Source organism: Dermacentor andersoni, chromosome 1 (genome assembly GCF_023375885.2).
Source record: "Dermacentor andersoni chromosome 1, qqDerAnde1_hic_scaffold, whole genome shotgun sequence".
Taxonomy (NCBI): domain Eukaryota; kingdom Metazoa; phylum Arthropoda; class Arachnida; order Ixodida; family Ixodidae; genus Dermacentor; species Dermacentor andersoni.
Window position 1 is genome coordinate 49,869,214 of NC_092814.1, and position 18,226 is coordinate 49,887,439.

At 46.9% G+C, this 18,226-nt stretch overlaps 1 protein-coding gene and 1 pseudogene across 1 annotated transcript; both read right to left on the reverse strand.

Moving 5' to 3' along the window:
* Positions 1–3,589: 3,589 nt before the first annotated feature.
* On the reverse strand, positions 3,590–10,797 carry LOC126543198 (uncharacterized). Its single transcript, XM_050190334.3, has 2 exons — positions 10,405–10,797; positions 3,590–5,335 (listed from the first exon to the last, which is right to left on the reverse strand). The coding sequence occupies exons 1-2, from the start codon at positions 10,727–10,729 to the stop codon at positions 5,100–5,102; spliced, it is 561 nt and encodes a 186-aa protein (XP_050046291.2). The 5' UTR covers positions 10,730–10,797; the 3' UTR covers positions 3,590–5,099.
* A 5,279-nt stretch (positions 10,798–16,076) lies between these two features.
* Positions 16,077–16,235, reverse strand: LOC126546460 (U4 spliceosomal RNA; annotated as a pseudogene).
* Positions 16,236–18,226: the final 1,991 nt, after the last annotated feature.

Sequence of the window (18,226 nt, forward strand, 5' to 3'; positions counted from 1 at the left end):
TGAGGAAAGGAAAAAGGGGACGGAAAGATCAAAAGAAGAAGAGAAAGTCCACTGGGGATAGCAGTCGGTCACTCAGTCCGGATCACAGACGCTGACTCAATCCGGTAGCTTTCAAATATCGCAGCAGTGCTTTTGTGGCCTTTTGTAGCTGCGATATGCGAGGCTATGGTCCCAAGATATTGTTCATGGTGAACGGCTTTCTATCTAACTGATTGAGAGCTGTGCAGAGGTCATGTCTTTCATTTTCAAAAGATGAGCAGTAGCACAGAAGATGTTCTATAGTTTCCTCGCCACAGCAGGCATTGCGCTCGGCGCTATCAGCCATGCCAATCAAACACGTATATGCATTGGTGAATGCGACGCCCAAGCGTAGGCGGCACAACATTGTTTCCTCATTTCGCGGAAGCCCTGGAACAGCCGCATGCAGTTGCATAGATGGGTCGAGGGAATGCAATCGATCTGGGGTGAATACAGGTGTGTGCCACTTCTCCGATGTCATACGGTGCGCTAGCTTGCTTAATTGTTGGGCTGCGTCAGTCCGTGATAAAGGTGGAGAAACAAGGGTTGCTCCTTCGTGTGCTTTGCTATAGGAGCTTCGTCAGCGAGGTCGTTGCCAGAGATACCGCAATGGCCAGGCAGCCAGTGAAACGCGGCGTCGTATCCTTTCGCGATCATATGATGGTGTATTTCTCGTATCTCCGACACGAGTTGTTCACAGGACCCGCGACGAAGAGATGACACAAGACATTGTAAGGCCGCCTTCGAATCGCAGAATATCGCCCACCGATTAGCCGGTTGGTCGTTAATATAATCAATGGCACCTCGGAGGGCAACAAGCTCTGAACCGGCTGATGTTGTCAAGTGATAAATCTTGTATCGGATGCTTATTGATCGTGATGGTATAACCACTGCGCCGGTGGAACTGGTCTGAGTGGAAGAGCTGTCCGTATATATGTGGACTCGGTCAAAGTAGAAAATCTGCAAACAATCCAGAGCTGCTTGCTTCAAGACCAAGGTAGGCAGGTCAGTCTTCTTTCTTATCCCTGGAACCGTAAGACGCACTTGGTTGTTTTAAACACCACAAAGCTGAGTTTGAACGTGCTGAGGGTGTGAAGCCCGATGGTATAGGGAGGCACAATGGAAGCTGACCTCGTTGGAGAAGGACGCCTGTGCTCGTCATTCTGGCAGGCAGGCAAGAGAGCTTGATTGCATCCGTGAAACATGACGAACATGGGCCCTAAGCGTGTCGGTGCTAATGTAACTCGTGATCGGATGGTTTTGAGCCATTATAATGGCTCCTGCTGTTGAGGCGTTCCGCGGAATGCCTAGGCAAACACGTAGTGCCTGTGCTTGCACGCTCTGAAGTTCTCGAATATTTGACTTGCATGTTTTAGCAAGCACGGGAGAGCTATAGCTTATAGAATCCGATGAAAAGTGCTCTATATAACTGGCGAGGAGCTAAAAGGAGTGAAATTGCGGGGACCTCCACTCTCTGGAATGGAGTGTGAATAGAATGGAGGGCGCCACACCACAACTCTGATTGACACTCACTGCATGATCTTGTTGCATGGTGAGTCGGACGCCCAGCTTCATTTGCTCTATCGTTGCCGGTAATTCTGCACTGGTTTGAGAGGAACTGAAATATAATGTCATGGCCGTACTCTATAAAGCTTGGCGGCGAGCATGCATGTCTAATTTCATATACTAAATACTCGTGAGATCCACGACACAAAGCAAACTGTAGAGTTTGTAGGGTGGCCTTGGAGTTGCTAAAAATTGCCCATCGATTAGGCTTCTGTTGAAGCCCATCATGATCACCACCTTGAAGAACCACAAGTTCTGTCGTTGTCGATGTCACAACATGCGAAAGGTTGAGCTGTATGAAGGGTTGGATGGCACAATCGCTGCTCCGGTAGAGCTGTTGGAACTGCAGGGTGGAACCACTTGTATAGTTGGGCGCCGCTTTCATTTCTTATCCCAACAAATCCTCAGGCCACGAAAGCGCTAATGCACGTCTTCAAGGCAATTGGACTAGACGAGCGCTTGTGTCTATAGACTGTTTTTTCATGCGCTCTGCCATATTGCGTAGGCAGTGGCGTCATCTACGGATAGACATGCTGGCTTGGACGAGCGCTCCATGTTGTATTCCAACGTATACGCTCGGCAGCAGTTTCTGGTGGTTTTCGCATCGCGCGGACTATTTCTTACGAGGTGGCGTCTTCTGCATGGGAAACGTTTCTGTGAAACGTACTGAAGCGATTTAAGTCAGCGTGGCCGGAGTTTCTGCGGCGATGAGGCGTACAAAGCACCCAGTGGGATGTGTGCGCGCGTGTTCGTGCCTATAATCAGCCTCGGCGATCAGTTGTGGGTTTCTTCGGTGACCAATTGTGCAGATAGGTAGGGGGGGGGGGGGGGGGGGTATTCTACTACGGCTGCAACTGTGCATGCGGTGGCTGCGCGCGGTCGTGCAGCCGTATCTTGAGAGTATATAGGTGCGTCGGGAGCTCGTAGCTTTGTGCGTGCTGTGCATTCTCGGCGCTCACTTTACATTGAAGCGATAGGCAGCACGAAGGCCACTTCGCTCGCTGCTACTGCCACGTTTCCTTACACCAGCGTTTTGGCAGCGAGTGTCCGCGGTCATAGAGTGTTATGTGTTCATGTTTGCTTTGCGCACTGACCCCATGCTTGTTAATTTAGTTAGCAAGCAAATGTTTACAAATTGATACGGCCGATAAAAGTACTATACTTCGTATCGCTGTCTGCTAATTCGCTATCGCAATCGATGCTTCGCCCTTCGTGCGAAGCTGCAACTTTTTTATTTCTTTCTTTAGGCGACAATCGCACGGATGCTTCTATCTTGCCAACCCCAACTATATATATAGCTAGTTGAGATTATCGTCGCTTGTGTCACATTGCGTATAGCGCGGGTGCGCTAAAGCTCATGCAGTAATGCTAAATGCATTACGCTAAATGCAGTAATTAAAGGGACAGATTTACAGCATCTGATTACCCGCTTCACACGGGCTTCTTTCACGCTAGACAAAACTTTTTATGTAGCACGTATTGGGTAACAGAAAGCTGTATCGGGAGTTTTTCATGTTGCTCTACAATTCTCTCATTCACACTTTTCATCTAATCATAATATTTGAGAAGTTGATTAACAAATTAAGGCTAATTCTGTAACTAGGCAAGATGCAAAACATAATCTGAGTATCTACAAACGTCGGCAAACAACATTATCTTGATTCTGTCCAGCTACGTGGCATATGCATATTTTTAAAGTTTCGCTGAAGTGACTGAGTCGCCGCGGCAGCTGAAATCCAAGTCACATTGGCATCAAAGGGGCAATGTAGAGTGAACTCTTGTAATGAAAACTGAACGTGTTAGTCCTGCTATAATCCAGGGCGTATTATTTGAGGTAGAGGTCGCTGGATTTACTATAAGCACTCTTTCATCATTGAATATGTGTGTTTGAATTGTTATTGAATTGGTTGTAGCGCGTTTTGTTTTCGTTCTTCCGTTCTCTTAGTTTTTTCGCTACTTCGATTAATATAGTTTCGTGATTCAGCTGCGCAAAGAAAAGACAGGATCATTATAAATTATTTATTTTGTCAATAAATATGAAAATAGTATATGTACAAAAAGTGACACAATGACAAGAATGGTGAACTTTGAGTTTCGCGTTAACAACAGCGGTGCTGTCGATGACTCAGAGATGCATTCGCTGACAGAATCCAGGGTCCTTGGAGTTGTCAGGACAGGTCACACACACACACACACGCGCGCAAAAAAAGGACAGTAAAATAATTATATGCATCGTTTGTACAAATATCGAGGTTGCTGGCAACGGCTAGCTTTGAGCAAGGATGGGCTCACAATGTTGAAAAGCGCCTGCACTTATAGCGTGAGTAATCTCTAAGCTTTGAGAAGTACAGTTTCACTGGGAGGTTTCAATTGGCTGGTAACGATGGTGATATAAAATAATAGTTACAATGTTTGCCTGTATTGTAATTCGGAACCCGTATCGACATTGAGGATCGATATGAATATTAATCGGTGACGAACGATGTTTTCTCTTTAACAAGACATAAAAAAATTAGAAGTTCGCGTAACGTAAGGTTTAAATTAACACTAAATGTGCTGGTAAACATGGCACTATACATATGGTATAGAAAAAGGAATGAGGCCAGAAAGGTTAGTGGCAGCTGCCTCAGGGGTAGCATATATCACAACGCACAACTACTCAATCCTATGACGCATTCACTGATAATGCATTGTTCTCACAGCAAGAGAGTTGTAGAAATATGTTCTGCTCTGATGCAGACGTCTGAGCACTCATAAAATTTGCACATCAAAAATAGTTTTCCTCACTTCTGAGCACAATTGGACCCACTGTTGAAATGTGATGCGAAGGCAAGAGAACGTGAGGGCTTGCGGCAAAGTTACCCGGCCCTGTCGTGCTCACTTTGTGTAGCAATGTTTCTTATGGCACTCATTGAGTCTATGTATTTGTACAAAACTATAATATTTTATGTACAAGTTTCGCTCATTTTGTACAGGAGCACTATATAAATATGCTGTCATAAATTATCAAACTTTCTCGCTCATCTAGCACACTTCTTTACTTAAACACTGCAGTAGAAGACATTACTTAGAAAAGTTGCACAGGTTAAGCTTCGGAACTGGTCTCACGTGTCGCTTACTTAGCCTAGCTCATGACCAAGGAAGCTTAATGTCTCATGCAATTACAAGACGGCAGGTGTCGTTGCGTCGTATTAACGCTTTAAGAACAGCGATACCTTCGTTAATTACTGGAAGAATGATAACTTGGAAGGTTCTCTTAGTTGGACAAATAATCACACGTTAAAGAGCTGCACGGCGAAAAAAAGCAACAACGTAGAGTACAGTTGTCCTTCGAGGGGAACCAAGTTGCGAAATTTTCTCAGTGCGCATACACAGGGTTCGTTCTAGACCTTTTTTTTTTTTTTTTTTTAGCGAGGAGTGGCTAGCTCCAAGCAGCGGCCAATTGGTGATGCTGTCCTCGGAGAATGCTGCATTGTTCACAGAAAAGACGTTTGCGATGGGTCAACAGGTGGGGCTCACATGAAGAGGAAGTCCGGCGCGCCGCCGAAAAAGTAGGGAAGGCCAGGAAGCAGAGCTCGCTCGTGTGTCTTCACGTGCTTCTTGAGGTGGTCCTTGCGGCCAAATGGCTTCTGACACAGTGGACACGGGAAGGGCCTTAGTCCCGTGTGAATGCGCTTGTGTCGCGTGAGTTCTTCGTTCCGGGTGAATGTTTTGCCGCAGCCCTCGTGCTCGCAGGCGAACGGGCGTTCCCCTGCGCAGACGTCACAAAGAACAGGCCTTGAGTGCGGCGGACATTGGAACACTTGTCACGATAACAGCACATCGTATGCTTCTGCAACCAAATTACCAGAATGACAATCAATGATGCCTACGATATATAGTGTGCATAAGTTATAATACGCGCAGAAGATGCATTCAGCTTGGCCGCGGCCCGCGTACCAGCTTTCTATAGAATGTATGTATACTCAATCTCAGAAGTCGTTTCCAGCATTGCGGAAGGTACGAGGCGTACGCAGGCAATATCCTTGCGCAGCAGAAATATAGTTCCGAGCGTAACTGTCTCATTAATGACGGGATTGGAAAGTTTTGGTTTTGCTTGGTACATGATATGTTACATCAATAGGTGTAATGTTAGGACCTTTGCGTATGCACGTACCGCGAATTTAGCAGCCTCGGAGCAGACGACGCGGCGCGGATGAACACCTCTCGAGGGTCATTCGGCCTTCTTACTGGATAAGGAGTCCTGCAGCTTCCACAGTGCTGGAAACAACTTGTGAGGTGGAGTATAGTTACGGTCACCACCGAACGCTTTCCGTCTTTGCCGCAATAATACGTTTTTGCATGACATTTGTGTGCAAGGTGAAACGCACCTCGACAGAAAGCGTCACGCTCTAGCCAAGTGATTTCCGAGTGGCTATTTTGTCTGCAGTGCCTCAACACAAACTGTTACTTCTACGCAGCGATATCACTTCATGTGTTTGCTTTGTTCCAACTTTTCGCTTAATATTTTCTGATACGACAAAGGAAGGAGCCATCGGTACTATTGCGGAAAAATGTGTACCATTCGTTGCAATCTTTGATATTTAATACAGTACCCTGGCAAAGAGCTCTTAGTTCAAGGGAGAATAAAGGGAAAATATAAATTAGGGCAATTAAGGCTTCCATCCTTGGCCAAGTAGTCACGAGCCGGTTAGAAGCCACGTTACTGTCCCAAGTTCTCATATAGCGTTTTTTTTCCTTTGTTTTCTTTTTTGGATTCGGACTGAAAACAGCCACAGAAATTCTAGAAGTTCTTGCAAAACCCCGTTGATGGCATCTCATGGGTTGCGATGTATACAGAATGCGTGTAATGTGAACATGCAATGTGTGCAATGTGCATATAAACTGTGGACGTGTAATGACGGCGTGATGACGTACTCGTTGTCATTGTTGCAGTTTCCGCTGGCGCTACTGCCTTGTGACCGATCAGGTTATTTTATGGCAGTGTCGAAGATGTTGCACCACCTCTTTGCGGCAACCGAACTAAGTTTGCTAATTTCGATCTGTCGAGAAGAAAATATTCGTAGCAGATTAACGACCGCATTTCTGGCGAGAACAACAAGGTACAATCTCTATATTTACGAGACAGACATACGGCACACATCGGAATTTCAGAGGTTGGGTTATTCTGAGTTTATGACTCAGTCTTGAAAATTCAGACTGCACACGTATGCGGCGAAAACCATTGAGAGTGTGCTCTTTAAAAAAATCACCGCCCAAGCACTCCGTACAGATGGTTAACCAGCGAAGGTGAAACGTGCGGCTCCGGTGTTCGTCACTGGGTTAATCCCGACGGTTCATTAAACGACGGCTTGGTAGGCTGCCGGATTCTCGGTACGCAGTTGCTGCTTGCGCTCGGTTGCACGAGCCTGTTCTTGTGCCCGGGCTGCAGCATCGGCACGGCGCAGACGAGCTTGCTCCCGGTTCTGCTCGCGGCGTTGCAGATCGAAAGCTGCCTGCTCCTCAGGAGTACGTACAACGCGTGACCTACCCATTTCGGAGCCGGAGAGAAACGGCTGCGCGCGCGCTCGGCTGCGACGGAGAGCAATGACGTCACTACTGCTACAGTTAATCCAACACCACCTAGGTAGCACAAGGCCTTTTCACTGCGATCAATGACGTAATGTTACCTGGCCAGACTGCCAGAGAATCTAATGGGGATTTTCCCGAGTAGGCAACAGTGATTTTGACGTCACCGCTTCCATCACGCCAGCCTTGTCAATGGAAATTTCGGGCCAGGTAGCGTGACGTCGTGGATCGTAGTAAACAGGCCTTGTGCTATCTAGGTGGTGTTGGCTAATTGCGCGCCTCTCTCTTTCTCTCTCTTTTCGTGCATGCGCATAGGGTTGCGCCGGAGGAGTTTTCGGCGTACAGGCGACCGACAGACGGACGGACGGACGAATCGGCTAGCCATATACAGCTTCGCTGTAAAAAACGAAAGGCGTCCGCCTCACTTGAACGCCTGGCTTGTGCCGCAGCAAGCATGCCACGGTACACGAAAGAACCGGTGCACATATTTTTACATCATTCACCCTTTATATGTTAAAATGCAATACGGTATTCGGTTATGATAGGGCGTAAAACTTTATTTCATACCAATCATGTCTGTGACGGTTGTTTACATGTTTTGTAGGGAAAAGCGAGATTGAATGTACTTAAGGGAAGTATATAAAGAAGCCGCAATAAACCAGTGTAGAATACATGTCAGGTGCTGTGTATATGGCAACTATGCAAACAACTTGAATACCCCCTCATTTTTATCTGTATCGCTACTAGAAAGTAAAGGGGCGAAATAAATAATTTGGCACATATGCCAACCTTAATGAAGCTGCATTTCATGTTCACACAGGAATACGTGTTTGAAGCCGCACTACGCTTTACCGCTACGCTTTACCGCTACGTCCTAGTGCATTCCTATATTGCCTTCTTGAAGCTTATCACTTTATTGAAAATCATTGCATGACAATAAAAATGCATGTTCTCACGTAGCCTAAAATTTCTATCTTTCGATGGTTTTCAACACATTATACAAAAAAAAATATATGTTTGGAATATAACTAATTGCGCATGGTGACTATGACCTACAAAACTTAAGTTAAATTTAGTGGCGCACATTCTTGAAAGAATTTTCATTTATTCGTGCTCTGAAAATTAGGTCACAAAGTAAATTGTGTTACAAACGTAAAAAACTTCACTGCTCTAAAGAAGTATGTTGCAACAAAATTGACTTTTTCCAGCAGCTATAGCTTGTGGTTCCACGCTGGGCGATGCTTTAATGTTAAAATTGCTGCTAGCCGCTGATAGCCGAGGAGTTCGTATACAACCTGAGCTTCTTAAGCGGCCGACGAGAGGTGTCTGTGTAGAGACCACGGATGGGGAAAAAATTGGAACGGAAAAGAATCGCGTTGGCAAGGAAAGACGCTTTACGAAGTGCGAGGCACGTACCGTGGCTGCAAGTTCTTAGTTCACGATTGAAGGCACGTGGAGTCAACGTACAACTTTATTGTATTTAATGCTGAAACTTGCTTTCGTAAACTCGCGGCACGGTATGCATATATTTATCCTTAAGTGTATATATTCTCTGCCTCCCTGAGCGTCCATTACCATTGGTAACCTTTATTGGACCATCACGTTAAGAGGGGTTGAATCATTCGCGTTAAAGAACTACAGACACTCATTGTGCTCCTGTTACCCAAGGACAGATGTCTATAATTTTCTTTTTCTAGGACCGTATCGGAATGGAATTTGTTACCGGTGGAAGTCGTGAGACGGAACTCTGCTGATTTGTTTTAGTTTGCTCTATCCCCCGCGCAATAATGCATGTTGGCGCTGCGGGATTTGTTTGAATAATGAATGAAGATTGTGCGTGGCCATCTTACCCGCACAAGAATGGGCGCAGATATAAAGCTCCATCATAGAGCGTGTGCGCATGGCGGCAGCGTTTCTGGCTTCAGAGTTGCGATATTGGTCAATAGGTCCCACGTATCATAAAACATGAGACTGGTTAGCAGATAATGAAGAATGAAAGACCAGAGCGAAAAGCCAGACAGCAAAGTCGTGTATAGAAAGGCACAGGACAAATATTTGTACCGAGTCTTTCAACTATAGGCTGCCTTATTTTCGCTATAGTCTTTAGTCGTTATTGCCTGCGGCCTAAGTCTGCTGTATTGAACGAGTGAATGGCCGCGCGAGGGTCATCCGACAGTGCAGTGTAGCTCCCACATATGGTGCGCACGGGCCCATATCAGGCCTTCTCTGCCCCTTACGTTTCGTTCCTGGTTTTCCATCTCCCACAGTAAGGTATACCAAACCGGATCCTGAACCTCCTTATATTTATTCCTATCCTGCTATCTCCACAGAATGATTCCCTATTACAGACAAAACGCTGTAGGTGTGCTCACGTGAAACCAACGTACACCAAATGCGAAACGACTGCAAGATCAAGTATTAAGCTTGGTCACGCAGCAAACGTAATACAACCGTATACGTGTGACACGCCTTTCCACTAGAGCAAAACATGAGCTGATTTCTTTTATTCTTCTTTAATGCATGCATGCAGCACTAATACACGGGCAGATGTGCCGGAAAATGCTCCACCCACTCGCCTTTGTTCCATAAGTGAGGAAATATTCACCGTCTCCACTTCTGCCTCCGCTCGATCTTGCAGGCGTGTTACAAAAGCACCCGGTATATGCGTTCCAAAAACACGAGTTTTGGTAGCGTGTGGGGTGGATTCAAAACATTTGCGAAAGATCCTTGCCGACAATATCTGCACGCCTATATTTCAGTATGCCCGTGAGGAAAGAAAGTCGGATGACACACATATATCTGTACATGCAACACAAAGCTTCATAATCAAAAACGAAACTACAAGAGTAGACATGGGAGTCGCATGCATTACTGCATGATTGAGCAGCACCATTAAGGATTCCGATTATAGAAGGTTTTCGAACATCATGAATGATTTGGCCAGTGTGTCTAGAATGATGTCAGAGGGACACCTCATACGCAGAAAAAAATAAACAGCTCATAGCACGATTCAGATTTGTAAAAAGGAAAAAAAAAAAAAACGAAAGTGATCAGAAGGTCATCGTTCAAGCGACAGAAGACACACACATACACTCTGAGTGAGGTCGATTGCTTATTGGAGTTAAGCAACCAAAGGATCACCGCTGTGACAGAACACGACGGCGCAACAGTATGGACCAGTCTCGAGCTGACCATCGCGCGTGCTGTGCCACTGCGTTTTCCTTTCGTGCTAAGAACAGGAGAGGAACATACCGGTATGGATTCTCACATGTCCTTTCAATTGTCCATTGTTCGAGAAAGACACCTTGCAGTGTGGACACTGGAAGCGCTTCGGCCTTTGCTTCTTGGCCTTCCACCGGGCGGCCAGCTCTTGCTGGAGGAACGCGGGCGCGTGCGAGGATGCGTGGTGGTGCGCGGCGGCGGCGGCGGCGGCGACATCCCACGCGGTCATCGGGAAGGCCGGTTGCAGTGCCGCGGGCAGCAGGTACACCGGCTCGGGCTGCACGATCCGGGGCTCGGCGCTCTGCTGTTGGGCCCAGGGCCGGAAGATGGGCGACGCGCGCTCCTTGCCAGTCATGGCTCGCTCTGGCCCTTCGGTCGAGAGGGCGACTCTACTCGTCGGCCACCGCGGCGACCGGCCTGGGGATTGGCCCCCGGCGGGACAATGCGCCGGGGACGGGCGTGAAGCAGGCGGAGACTCGGGAGAGAAGGGGGCTGCTGCCCGCCCCTCTTTAGTCGGGGGCTCGGGCTGACGTCATGGACCCCGACGGGGGCTCTCCCTTCGCGGAGGGGGGCAACGTGCTGAGTGTTTAGGGAGAGCGGCATCGCGCGCGCGCGGGTTCTGATGGCCGTCATCATGGGAGGATGCTGCTCCCCGCTCCCTAATTCAATAAGACCGCGCCAATCCAGGGCCCGTCGGCGGAGAGGGGGCGCGCCCTTCCAGCCGCGGCTGCTCACCCCTCGTGGCGGGAGGAGGGCGATTGCATCTGTGCTCTCGCTAGCCGTGCCACGCTTTTGACGCCGGCCGACCGACACTGGACCGTCTGTTCTGCGATAACGAGGACAGCCGAGACTGGCCGGACGCGCTCGCTCCTATAAGATGTGTTGGAGTTGCGCGCGAAGTTCGCAAGAGCGTGATTCATTCACCCTCTTTATAGAAAAAGAACATATACAACGAGAGAAAGAAAATTTACTTAAGACAGCATACAAATGGCACATGCGGGATTGCATGCCTCTAATGTATCAATTCAGTGGAATCAAAGCGCGGGAAAAAATACTGCACTTACTGATGCATGTTACTGAATGATCACGCTTACTAGCTATCGCTCACTTGTAGCAATGTTGATATTGCTCTGCGCATCGTATAGCATAGTGCCTGCTCCTGAATCTGTTTGCTGGAGAAAAGACGAACCAAAACTTCAAGGCATTTCTGCATGCTGGCTACTAATATATATAGTATTTTTTTATTAAACTCTCCCTATATTCAGGTCGCCGTGCGAGAACAGTGGTGACTACCTTGTTGATTTGATGTCTGGACTACAGAGCGCCCGAAGTCGTCTTGGGTAGCGAGTTTCGACCGAGACCGGACTGTCCTTCATGATGCCGCTACATTAAATAAAGGGCGGGCCACTTTCTTCCCCGTTATTAAGAATGCGAATATAAAAAATACAAACTTACGTGTGCAGTAGACAACAGTGACAAAAGAAAAGAAAAACAAGGACGCACGAGCAGATGGACGGCTCGTGTGCTGACTGCAAACTAAAGGTTCTCATAAATAAATGGGCACCAAACGGCCATGTCACCGAAAAACAGCTAGCGGAATGAGAGTAAGATATCTCGTCTTCAAGTATCCGAGTCCGAGAACCCACGTTACCACAAGTATAACCCCATAACCGCAGAAGCCTGAAAAACAAACGTGGTCGTGTTCTTAGAAATAAAGAAACAGCTGATCACATGCCTTCATTTGTAAGTGAGCGTCTGTCCTGTGCATTCCGTTTCTTCCCGCCCGTTTTTCCGCTAAACGACACGACATGATGCACCAACTGGCCCAACAGTCTACGCTCCTAAAATATATGCACCAGCAAATGTCGACATATATATATATATATATATATATATATATATATATATATATATATATATATATATATATATATATATATACCCGTGCTATACCAAAGAGTTTGCCGATACCTACATCAAGATCGGCGTCAGTTGAGGGCGAACGCCTAAAGGCCTGGAGATATTTACAAAGTTCATTTATCAACCGCCTCTTAAGAGATCACTCGGATCTGCTAAAGCTTGCATGAAGGCAGTTATAAAATATATAGGAACGCTCTCCGCCGGCTGCCGAGGTGCCGCGCAGCTTCAACATTCACTACAACAGGGAATTACGGGATCTGCAATTTTACCGCACATAAAAGAACACTAAAGAGGAGTGCTGTGGTTACGCTCCTGACACTGCCCAGGCGGCGCGACCGAGCAGCGATCGTTAGTGCCTCTTGCGGCACCTTCCGTCAAAACTGACACTGACTGACCACGCTACTCGGTCTGCCCACGCGGATCTGCCAGCGTGATCGAATGTTCATGCTAGTTTTGAAACGAACAAATGGCGCAAGTTTTGCTGTGTGGTTTCAAACCAATCTCAAAATTAGACGGTCGGATACGCCCTGCCATTCGTCATAAAGGGAAAAAGCCCTATGCCGCCGGGCACGTTCACAGCGTGGAAGAAGTCGCCGGTGTGACTGTGCTGGCTAAGTATCACTCCCAGCAAGGCATACACAACTACAGCACATCTCTGGACGTGAGAAAAGTCAACTATCATATTATGCTTTTATCAAGCAGCTCAATTGAGTGAGCAGGCACGACTGACCTTATTAAGGGTTAGGCGTAGGTGTTCTTGGCCAACCATTTGAGTTACCGTAGACAAAACGTGTTCTTCCGTGGTGTTGTTTTGACACGCTTGCGAAGTCTCATTTAAGTTATGGGGTCTAAGTTATGGGGCCATTTAAGTTATGGGGTCTAACGTGCCAAAACCACTTTCTGATTATGAGGCACGCCGTAGTGGAGGACTCCGGAAATTTCGAGCATCTGGGGTTCTTTAACGTGCACCTAAATCTAAGTACAAGGGTGTTTTCGCATTGCGCCCCCATCGAAATGCGCCCGCCACGGCTGATAGGCGCCATATCTTTTCGAATTACTAAAAGGCTCTTTTAAACAACTTGCACAAAAATTGTATTAGACTGCTATGTTCTGCCAAGCAACCGCAGTACTTTGTTTGCAACTGCCGAGGCACCGGCACGCCCTTGGGCCGCTCCGGCAGCCAAGACTCGGGTGACCGTATCCGGCAATCTGAACCCAAGTAGAGCCGCACAGCGTGAAGTGCTCAGCAACTCACGCAAGCCAGAACAGCTGCAGCCACAACGCAGTACGCTTCGTGCAGCAAAATAAATACCTCTAAATGATATGGAGAATTTAAAAAAAGAAAAATTAAGTCGGCTTCCCGGCAAGACTCTTTCTCGACCAAAAACTTCAGTCTACTGACTACAGTATACTTTCTAGTACGATCCTCCAGGAAGGAAGCGCAAGCACAAAACCACGGCCAGCAGGCAGTCCTGCGCGGCCGCTATACAGTCTTTGATGCAGCAGAACCGCCGTCCGCACGCTTTTTTTTTTCTGGGCAGTTTTCGATGTCTTGCAAATTTGCCATCGTAAAACAGCGGTATATGAGAACGTTTACCTGCAGGACAGTGGCGCACGTGGTTCAGAAGTTTCGAATCACACGCGGTCATAACAACAACACGTGCACGACTGAAGGTGGATCAGTGACATAGTTGCGCTTTCGACGCTACAGGTGGCGCGGCCGTAAGAGCTAAAAAGGAAATTGTAGGGTTTTACGTGCCAAAACCATGATCCGACTATGAGGCCCGCGGTAGCGGGGGACTCCGAAATAATTTGTACCACCTGGGGTTCTTTAACGTGGGCATACATCCAAGCACACGGGCGTTTTCGCCCCCATCGAAACGCGGCCGCCGTGGCCGAGATTCTATCCCGCGACCTCGTGCTTAGCAGTCCAACACCATAGCCACTAAGCGACCACGGCGAGTTGCCGTAAGAACTAAGACCAGCGACTAAGGATGGGTGGCGACACCGCCCTGAAAGTTTCTCGTACCAGTTGCCGTGACGTCATGGATTTCGACAGCGTTTACTCGGTCCTGGTTACTTGTTTATTGGTAGAGAATGACTACATTGCCCTCCAAGATAACGAAGGATTCAATCTATAGCAAATTTCGAAAGCCTGTACCGGTCACAATAAAATGGCCTCAATGCGAGAAAACACTGCGAAATTCGTGATGTCATACTGGCATACCAGCGCTGAGGTGTGAGTGCGAAAAAAAAAAGTTTTGTCTTCATTTGCGCCATTAGTGATTGATCATTTAGATTGAAATGAATGAAAATGGAGAGTATAGAACGAATATTCTGCCGCTCTTGACTAAACTGGTATCGCTCATTCTTGTCGCTTTAAGGCTCTCACCAATAAACACCGCTTATACTCGGTTCCTGAAAAGTTTCACCTCGACGCCTTCTGACGCTGCAAAACGAACAGTTGCACGAAGAAACACGTTACAACTGTTGTCACGAGTGTTTTGCCAGCTGCGAACTGGCCACAGCTTTTTTTTTTCTTAGTCCCAGTGCTTCATTAAACAGCGCCCTGTCTGGCTTATGTCCATGTGGCCATAATAAATCGATATTTGTAGTCCTGGGCACCGCATTTGATATGTTTCCTGTGTCGAACTTTTCCGCACGCTTAATGCATATACGAGATGCTCGAAAATACGTTCGAAATTCCTTAGAAATAGGGAAGGTGCAATAATTACGCGGATTCCTCGGGATTGCTTTTACCACAGAGGTATACATTTTAAGATGACTAGCGGTAGTAATGAGACTAGTAATTTAAAAAGCTAGGCTAAGTAACTTTTTAACGAAATAAGTCGGTTGTCCTGACGCCAAGTTGGAACTCCGTCACCCGAGGTCATAACTGTTTCCAGACATGCAGTTAGCTAAGGCGGCTGATTTCCGCAGCGTATTGAACGCCGGTGTTACGTTTCGCCTACGACGCGCGGTATAGCCGGCGCGGATGCAACGGACGCCGGGGCTTCGTTCAAAGCGGCGGACATTTTGGCCCGTTCAGCGCCGCCGATACGCCTCCCCGCCAAGCGCGTCCAGGCATGTTTCAGTGCTACGTGTCTTCAAGTGTGCGTGTGTGTGTGTGTGCATGTTCGTGCCCACGCTTGTCAAAGCGCGGCAGCCGGGGAGAGGAGCTCCCCAAGTGTGAAGCGAGGAGGTCTGACAGGCGCCGCCTCGGCGGATGCGTCACTACACTCGTCTCAACATGTCTCTCCGCCTGTCCGTGCCCAGTCACGTGCGCCTCTATCGAGGCGTTCCCTCTTGCCCTCGACTCCGAGACTATAAAAGCAGCTGCCCCCGGACGCCGAGAGAGGCTCCGATTTCTTCTGTTGAGTAACGTGCTCTCCCGTCTCACCACTTCGGTCGACCTGACCGCCCGCTCTTTTGCGATGCTAGAATAAACAAGTTGTTCTGTTACCAGTCGACTCATGCTTTGCCAGGACCTTCGGATGCTTCCAGTTGTGCCCCAGGCCGCCAGGCCAACGCTACCCTTGGGGCTTGCGACCCATTTGCAACAACGGGCGTCAGCGCTGAGATTCCAACACCGGCCAGAGAGGGATAGAATATTTTTAAAGAAAGGCAGAGAGGTTGGCCTGAGCCAGTTCACTCTAACCTGCTACTCTGCAAAGGGGGAGGGGGTACGGTGACGTAAAGGTCTGATGAGGGGTGATGATGATGACGATGATGACGTAGAAGAGGGATGCATAACGTGCAGCGAAGTTGAGCATTCTGATGGTTATCAAGAAAGTGCAAAAAATTCATTCAGGAATGGAATCCAGTTAGCCACCGGGTTCCATATCTTGGAGGCGGGATTTTGAGAAAAGCTTTCTTCGACTAGCAACAGTCGCTCCTCAGTAATAACTTCATTGGATGCGACACTGCCTCTGCGCCAAGTTTCACCGGGAATTCATAAGCCGCTGGAAAGCGCGAGTGTCACGGCCTCAGCAGATACTCATGAGTCGCGTGCCACTTCACCATCGGGCGAGCATGCATGCCTTTGTGATAAAATCAATCACGAGAAATTCGCGTATCTAGCACATCTCTACTTTGAATGAATTTTCTGAAACGCCTGGTATTATCTGTCTTCGCAATAAACCTAAACAAACACTAAACAAACAAACAAAAAAGAAAGACTTGAGGACACAATAATTATCACCCGTATTTCCTTTTTATATAAGTGTAATTTCAAACTTTAGAATAATGATGAATTCCCGAAAAAATGCCGAGCCTGTCTGCATTTTGCAGTTAATATACATGTTTCGGGTAGACTTGGGTTGCACTGCTCAAACTGGCGCACCGTTATTATTTACAAAAGCTGATTTGGGGACAAGACATGACGGAGTCCCTTTGTTTATTACCCTAAATGAAGAAATATTTCAAGTTTGTATCGAGCGGGGTAGGTGACAGTAAGGCCAGTGTTGGCTTGTAATAACTATTTAGTGCTGGTGTCTAAATGTTAATTTTCTTACTGCGCAAACTTGTTGCAGGGCCAGTTGAATGATTATGCTGAAAGAAATATGCATTGCAACTTATACAAGGACGAGCAAGAGGAAAGACATGGACTGGTTCAAACTTTAAACTCTCCTTTGTGTCGGAAGCCGTCAATTTAAATATATTTTCACAGATGCGCAGTGAACCAGGTGACAATCCCTATGGTGAGACCAGAAACAGGAAAATGTCGGAAAGCGATTCAACGTGCAGTTGAAGTCGATCAAAGACAATGTCTTCTTGAGCGAGTTGGGAGTGATAATGGGGCATAGTCACTGCTCACGGCACTACAGCGCGTCACTAATCAATTAATTGACGAATTAGGAAAATGTCACCAATTAATATTTTAATTAATTCTTTTATGTCGCATATTGAAATTTACGAATTTGTAGCCGCGGTGGGTGCACAAGGCGTATCGTCTTCGAATAAATTCTCAGTATGACACCGGTTTTGCAATATGCAGTGTCAAACTTACCGCAAAAGCGAATGCACTATCGTTCCAACTACTTTTTAACAAACCGCCGTTTGATGCATTGAAACACAAAACTCGCTGAAACGCCATTGTATTTCGTCACACACTTTGGGAATGAGTGTCGCGAAACCGGTACGTCAGCTTGAGCATCCGTTGCAAGTGGATACGCCTTGCGTACTGGCCGGCTGCAAATTCGTAACTTGCAATATGTACCATAAAGTAAATTGGTTAAACTTAATTAGTGACATTTCGTTCATTAGTTGATTGTGCATTTCTATGTAATGTGTAAGTAATGTCCGCATCTTCACGTGGTCCAGCTCGAGAAATAGAATTGAGCTATCTGCCGAAGGCAGTTTCAGTAAAATTCTGTATAGTATTAAAAAACACGCTTGGTACAGTGGTCTTACACTGAGGATGGTGAGACTAGAAGCCTGATATTCTCTCAAAAGCGTGGCTAGATATAGAGGATAACTGGGGTTTAACTGGAAAGGCAGCATTCGTCCGGCTATAAATAATTTTAGTTATCGCGAAAATAGGATTTAAATTTAAAAAAAAATACTACTAACCTGAAAAAGGACACTTTGCTCAACGACAGATACGAGCCAGCGCACATATATGAGCAAATGTCCGTAATGATGAATAAATCGTCAAAAGCAGTGAAAGCTGCCCTTCCAAGAACAGTATAATGTTTAGTGGCACACGTATTTGCCGAGTAAGAAAAAATGGAGCACTGTGTTTTAGTGTCCCTGAGTACGATATATAGTAATTAAAATGAAAGACAAAGAAATAAAATCCTAAAAGAAAGAAAGCATATCCAGGGACTTTACTGTGTTTCAATTCGAGCGCCATCATACGGAATGCAGCATGCGCGTTCGCTGCGTCAACCACACCTGTGGCTTCACAGGCACGTTCTCTGAACTTAAGGAA